The sequence below is a fragment of the Pleuronectes platessa genome, chromosome 19 (genome assembly GCF_947347685.1).
Source record: "Pleuronectes platessa chromosome 19, fPlePla1.1, whole genome shotgun sequence".
Taxonomy (NCBI): domain Eukaryota; kingdom Metazoa; phylum Chordata; class Actinopteri; order Pleuronectiformes; family Pleuronectidae; genus Pleuronectes; species Pleuronectes platessa.
The window spans coordinates 1,939,485-1,947,055 of NC_070644.1; the positions used below are offsets into that span (position 1 = coordinate 1,939,485).

The 7,571-nt window shown below is 37.5% G+C and overlaps 1 protein-coding gene across 1 annotated transcript; it reads left to right on the top strand.

Moving 5' to 3' along the window:
* Window positions 1-1,731: 1,731 nt before the first annotated feature.
* LOC128425267 (cytochrome c oxidase subunit 5B, mitochondrial) lies at window positions 1,732-6,303 on the top strand. The gene is made up of 4 exons (XM_053411804.1): window positions 1,732-1,871; window positions 3,875-3,945; window positions 4,896-4,995; window positions 5,783-6,303. The coding sequence occupies exons 1-4, from the start codon at window positions 1,775-1,777 to the stop codon at window positions 5,893-5,895; spliced, it is 381 nt and encodes a 126-aa protein (XP_053267779.1). The 5' UTR covers window positions 1,732-1,774; the 3' UTR covers window positions 5,896-6,303.
* The last annotated feature ends 1,268 nt before the right edge of the window (window positions 6,304-7,571 follow it).

Sequence of the window (7,571 nt, forward strand, 5' to 3'; positions counted from 1 at the left end):
TGCAAGGCACTGTAAGTAGGTGACGCTATGACACTGACGAAATATTTACACATAGAGATGTTAAGGTTTGGTCTCTGATCATGAGACAGAAGTTTGTTGGTGATAGTAGGTGATGATTTCCCTGTAGATCTCATCAGGCCAAGATTCTTGTCTTACATGTCTAGTTTGGAGTCCATTGCACCATATATGTCCGAGATACACAACCTTGTGTTTTGATGGTGTGAAATCAAACTTTGATGCCACGCCATGATCAGACTGTGTGACGAAAATGCAAAATTCGGGGTAGTTTATATCTCCATCTGCTTGTGATGACACTCATCTCAATATTAAGTTGATCTGATGAGAGCCCTGGGACAAGCACGTCAAAGTAAAAATGTAGAAAATGGCAAAAATGGCCACTAAATCCAAAATGGCGTGCTTCCTGTTGCGTTTAGCCAATTGCACATCTAGATATTTTTGTTTGTCTTGTCATGATAGACCTCTGTCTCGATTTAAGTGAAGATCGGTGAAAGCTAACTGAGGGGCTTTTACTTAGATGGCGCTGTTGAGCCATTTTGCCAAGCCTATTTCAAATTACTCCAGAATACAATTGCTTTTTAGGGTTTTGAATTTCCTGCAGACTTTGGTGAGAATTTGAGCATGTTTGGGCTTTTACAGGGCCTCGACATGCTCAAATTCTTACCAAAGTTTGCAGGGTATTCAAAATCCCCAAAAGTAATTGTATTGTGGAGTAATTTGAAATGGGCGTGGCAAAATGGCTCAAGGTCAGGTGTATCATGACTAGACAAAAAAAAAGTCTGAGGTGTGATGGGAAAAACGCAGCAGGAAGCCCGCTTTCTGGATTTAGTGGCCATTTTGGCCGTTTTCGAATTTTTTTCTTCGACGTACTTGTTCCCGGGTTTTCATCAGATCAACTTCAAATAGAAATGAGTGTCATCACAACAAGATGGAGATATTCACTGCCTCTAATTTCAGGTAGTGGCATGGTGTAAAACTTTGATTACACGCCATCAAAACACGATGTTCTGTATCTCAGACCAACATGGTGCAATCGACTCCAAACTAGACATGTAAGACAAGAGTTCCAGTCTGATGACATCTACTGAGCTGTGGTTTGTCTGGATAAAAAGCTCTACAATGTTAACTTCTCTAACCAAATTAGCTTTTTTATATTTAAGGGTGTTTGATATACATTGAGTAGAAAATATTTCGTCTCCAGTTACTTAGAATCAGTCCATTGCTTGTAGGTGAATCAGTATTGATTCAGATTAGTTTGTTAATACATTTTACCATTCAAAACTAATTTATTGATTTTACTCTTCAAATTATGGCATGATCCATAGACTATAGATTAATACTTAACACAGCAGACTGTTACTGTGCAACTTCCTGCTACTGTCTCACTATTAGATTCTGATTTTGTTTTGAAAAAATTGCAATTAATGTCAATCGATGATACAGTATGTATGCATTCTTTCATAGACAAAAATGGTTATTTCTCATTATAATCATGATAAAAAATCAGTCACACAATAGATCAAATATATTGTGACATTTAACCTCTAAAACTGTGTTTATGATTTTAGGAAAAAAGTGGTGAAGTTACAGTTGAAAAAGAGACGAGTGACTGATGTTATTACTTTTTTCACACAAAGTCTATTAGGAGTAAACGACAACGTTGCTCAAATTCCGTGACGTTCAAGCTGCGCGACACTTACATAAATTGCCGACGTCATCATTGATCGACCAGAGTGTGGTGTCTGAAGAAGGAGAAATGGCTGCAAGGTTACTGCTGCGCTCGGCTTTCAAAGCCGCTACATCCCGCCAGGCTGCCCGAGTCCCTGCCCTGACTCGCAGCATGGCTGCTGGAGGTGAGAACAAAACCAGCCCCGAGACTTTAAAAGTTGAAACAGCAGAGAAACTCGACTTTTAAACAGCGGTTTGTCAGCAGGAATCAGAGCCGGAAGACCTCCATCAACTAGCTAGTTAGCATTAGCAGCGTTAGCAGCGCAAGGCAGTCTTGAAAGGTCAAACGTGTTTTTTAAATGAAAAGCGTTGAGCTACAGATTCTGTGGCTTCAATAGTTTAAATAATAGTGTTCAGTTATCTTGGTGATTGGTGTATAGGTTTGAAAACTAAACTATTTTATAAATAAAAGAAGAGAACCCGCTCAGTTAACACTAGCTGAGCTCTGCTAATGACTGACGGGCGATAACACAGTTACAGACATGAGAAGATCACATCTTAGACTGAAAGACAACAGGTTGCAAAGAACCTACAAGGTCATAATAGTACTCTTATAATACTGGACACACATGATGCGAAAGGGAAACGAGTATTAAGTGGGATTTTTAAATGGAAAATAAAAATACAATATGCTATTTAGCTACAAGTGATTTATGAACGGTCAACAGTAAAAGTTAAATTGATGTGTGAAAATTAACATGTCAACTTTCACTGATTTAATTTGTTACAGTAGCAACAGTTGGGTACTAACATCGGGACAAGGTTCTTTTTTGTTAATTGTTGAAGGTTAAAGAAGTAAACCCAAACCCTGCGTCCAACTAATGAATGTAATGAATGAATGAATGTGTGGACATGCTAAAGAGTCGTCAGCGACATTACCATACAGACACTTGTGTCCAGACAGGAGCGTGAAAAGCGCATTAAAAGTTCCCTTTTATACAGAGAGGGAAGAATACATTCCATTAAAAATCATCAGTTTCAGGAGGCTCATGTCCTGCAGTTGGATTACAGAAGGCTACAACAAATCAATTAATTATCTCTGAACCTGAAGTGATCAGCAAGATGTCGAAAATGAATCAACCAAGAGCACAGACATGGCTGCTACACAATGTCTTTGTCAGCTGTACAATTGAAGTTTAAGTGATTATTAACAATTTTATTTAAGTGATAAATATCACAATGAATACTTTCAGTGAGAAAATATTTTGCACTTTATTATTTAAATGATTAAAACACTGCTTTTGCTTCCATGCCGTGCCATACTATTGCCATTTTAGAATATAAGACAAGATGGTGAGTATCACTTGTACGTTTGAAGGTCTTCTGCACAATTGAAGTTACCAACTGCCATTTGATATGTTAGTGGCCCCCAGCGGATATTAGGGATCTAACTTCAGTAGTGCACCCCAGAACCAAGTGTTTTTGCCTTGTAATCAACGATACAGGCCCGAACCTGAGGTTTTCCTAATGGAGAATTGCTAGGCAGCACCGCCCTAATCGAATGCTGCCTCTGCCGCTCGACAAAAATCTAGTAGTTGAAGCTGCTTATAGTGATCATTTTATCCTGGTCCAAATTGATGCCTATAACAATTGATTACTATAAACTAATTGCGTAGCTCTCATACCATTCTCGCAGACGCGCATTCACACACTGACTACAGTTTAAATGATATTGTCTTTGAAATGACCACCATATCCGCACTGATCATCACATAATGTTCGATACTTTTCTTCAATGAGTTAAATCTTTGTTTAAAACAGGGCTTGCTTCTTCTCTAAAGACTGTGTACGTTGGTTTTAAGGAGAAATCTTTTGCGATTGGTAAATGAGGCTGTTTGTTTTTAAGTTGATCAATAAAAATAAAACAAACATGGTACCTTCACCCCCGCAACCCCAAGTATAAGTGGTGTAGATAATGGTTGGATGGATAACAGAAATATTTTAAAGAGATCCCATTTTGAATGTTTTTTTTTCACGGTCTAATTTATTTATTTTACCTTCGTAAATGACAGTGGATCAGCAACTGTTAACTGAAGGTTGTAATTTTTTGTATCACAGCCTTTCATGTTTCTTAAAGAATGTTTCGGGCGAACATGACATTATGTATGTAATTCATCTGTGTTGTTAGGGATTCCCACTGATGAGGAGCAGGCCACAGGGTTGGAGAGGATCATCATGGATGCCATGAAGGAGGGAAAGGTACAACTATGTATCTGGTTTCTGTCTTCTGTTGCATAGCAGTTAATCGATCAACCTTTTTATTAATGTTTCATTTCAAAGTTATCATAAGTGAGTGCAGTTGTAAACCATTCAACGTTAAAGCAGAAAATTAAACCAACAATAGATTAAAAATAAAAACGACCAAATTAAATGAAAGTAAAAAAAAAAAATCCTTTTATCGATTCCTATGCCAGGTGTTTTTATTTTAATCAATCATTTAGTTGATTACAATAGACTATGCAGGAGATCTTTGCATTTGAAAGCCTTAAATATTTTGTTTGTATTGTTACTCGAAATTTTATTGTTGATAATTAAATTATTTGCAGGTCATTTTCCTGTAGATTGATTAGTAGTTACAGTAAACTATTAAAACTGAATCCAGGCTAAGGAGGTGATGATACTTATAGAAACATGTTTTCCATGCTTCAGTTCATAAACAATCCATGCATGCATATTGGATGATAAAGATCAGTAGATCCACCTGGAACTCGATAAACTGCAGTAGTTTGCCCACGAATCTCTGATCCTCCAGACACTTCACACAAACTGTTCTAGATTGACATCATGGATCTTTTGGAGAAAAGAAAAATATAGAGCTGGTCAATCATGACTCAGGAGTCTGTTATTGTGTTAGTCTATGAAATTGACTTCAGTTATCTCATACATGAGGTTTATTACATCTCATCAGGGTGTTTTTCTCGTCAAACTCGTTGCGCACACTAAATACTGAACTTCGATTGTCACAGTTGCACCAGTGTAGGTCAGTGATGTCTGGACAAACATTTTATTAATTGCATTAACTCGATAAATGGGGTTACATTGTTTGGGCTAATTAAAATAAAATGAATCATGATGACTGGCATTGTTGCACATGTTCAGATTTATGTGACTAATGTTGCCTGCCCTCTGTAATTCTCCCTCTGTTTCAGGACCCCTACAACATGTTGAAGCCAAAGTGGTACAGTGGTACCAAGGAAGATCCAAACATTGTTCCCTCCATTACAAACAAGAGGATTGTGGGATGTATCTGTAAGTTTCCTTATTAAAATCTCAATTTAGTTATTGAAGATTTCAGTCATTAAAGTCCAATTAAAATGGCAGACAGGAGTAGCTAAAGTAATAAAAAAAATCAACTTTACTCTTTTAATAGAGAAACGTTATTAAATGTTTGTATGATTATAGAGAACGAAATTATCCTAGTTATCAGTATTATCGCATTTTGTGCGATAATCGCCCCAAAACTACTGATACACAAATTAGTCATTTCCAAGTGTTATATTGGCGTAATTTATATTCTCAATAAAAATGATGGTAGTATTATCATATTTATCAAAAGGTTGTCAACTTGTTAGGTAAAGTGAACTGTGTTCAAAATGTTGGTCTTTTTTCAACACAAAAGCGTCTCATAAACCCTCGAGCGAATCAAACACAGAATGCTTCATGTTTCTTACAACTCATGCACATTTAAAAATTTGTAAAAGTCGTCCTGCATGCGAAGAGATGAGATTAGTGAGAACTCATGATAGCTGTACTCAAGTTTTTAAATAAAGGAAGCTCTCTGTAAAACGGCACTTTGGACTTTAAACCCAATCAGGTGGAACATCAGTGGTGTAATGTATAGTTTCAAACGGACGGCTATGCGTCATTACATTTACATGTCCTGCTGTTTTTTCTTTTAGAATTTTTTTTTTTTTTCCCATCATGTGTTTCGTGGTTCTGGTCTTGGTCCACACTATTGCATTTCTCATAATTTGATCAGGTGTGAAGTGAGCTTTGCGTCAGAGCATCCGTGTCTAACCTTGTCTCGTTTCTGTAGGTGAAGAAGACAACACATCTGTGGTGTGGTTCTGGATTCATGATGGGGAGGCCCAGCGCTGCCCGTCCTGTGGTTCCTACTACCAACTGGTGCACTCTGAGATTGCACACTAATTTATAACAAACCTGTCTTACACAGCTGTGGCTGCACAGCATTTGCTTTTCTTGGTAAATATTCCATCAGAATAAGGTAAAGAAGAATCGGGCAGCGATTATCATTTTCAATCTCCAGGAAATTTATTAAGGATTCTTTTTGCTTGTGTATTTCCTGGTCCTACATCACTAGCCCTTGTCTGATTGGTCTTTGACTTGTTCTGTCTAAGTACTTGATGAACCTGCTAACCTCAGCAGTCTTTGCGCGTTACATTTACCAGAGGGATCAGATGTGGTTTGGGACTCAACTGTTTCTTTCAGATCATTTCCATTCAGCTGCCGTTTACATTGACACTTGTACTGTACAATGTTACACTTAATGGTCCACTTACTCCTTTTATTTAACCAATAAAATCCTCAATGTATCAATCCAGAATCTAAATATACCTTTGTTGTACACTCACTGGACTTTTCTATTCTTAATGAAATAACCGGTCAAAGCTGAATTTCATATTCTTGCATGCATCCCACGCACAGGTATCAGGGCAAATTGACATGAGGAAATGTTAGTATGCAATTCTGAAGACAAATTGTGCCCCCCCCCAAAAAAAATCACTGAAATCACCTGGGAGACAAGACTGTTTTGCAAGTCTCACTTCCTTCAGAGACTCAACCTCATTGTTGTGACCCCGTTGATCACCGATCAAAGGGCAAATCTTGCCCCTGGTAGGTTACTGCCCAGATTACATTTGGCCACGAAATGGGCTTAGGAAGGTGTCCTGTTATAAGGGGCTAATATGGCACGGATCGGATTTCATCTTTAAGTTTTAAAATTAACTCTTGAAGCAGAACATTGTATTAAATTCAAAACATATCCATAAACAGATTTAAACCTGTAGTTAACTTTTACTACAACAATTGACCCTATTACGATGTTTGACTAAAAATAATTGTTTTGACATGAAGTTAAAAAATAGTGGGGATCTGTTACTTTCAACACCAGACAATTGTCTTCCAAATGAATACAATTCGAGTGGAGGAGAATTTAGGAGATGGCCTTTGTCAGTTGACCTTTTGAGAGACAAGGAAAATAATTTTTCAGGGTCTGGTTTCTTTGAAACCATGAACACGAACTAACATACAGTTCAACAAACTGCTACAAACAAGGCCCTCAACATACACTCCTGATCAAAATCTTAAGACCAGTTAAAAAATTGCATGAATTTGCATTTTGCACTGTTGAATCTTAGGAAGGTTGTAAGTAGAGTTTCAAAATGCAAAAAGAAGAAATGGGAACAAGAGCCCAAAAGTTGTGATCAGGCAATTTATTGAAAACAACAATTTAACTGAAGTAGGCTGTTCATCAGCTGATCAAAAGTTTAAGACCGCAGCTAAAAAAAAAAAAAAAAACCCTAAACCAGAAATTAAAGTGTAAAAAACTGACTCAGTAATGAGTAGCTCCACCATTATTGTTGATCACTTCAAAAATTCGTTTTGGCATGCTTGATGCAAGTGTTTCCAAAAGGCTAGTGCGAATGTTGCGCCAAGTGGTGAAGATGGCTTCACGAAGGGCATCCACTGTCTGGAACTGAAGTCCATTTTTGTAAACTTCCCTTGCCATCCATCCCCAAATGTTCTCAATTGGATTAAGATCAGGGGAACACGCAGGATGGTCCAAAAGAGTGATGTTATTCTCC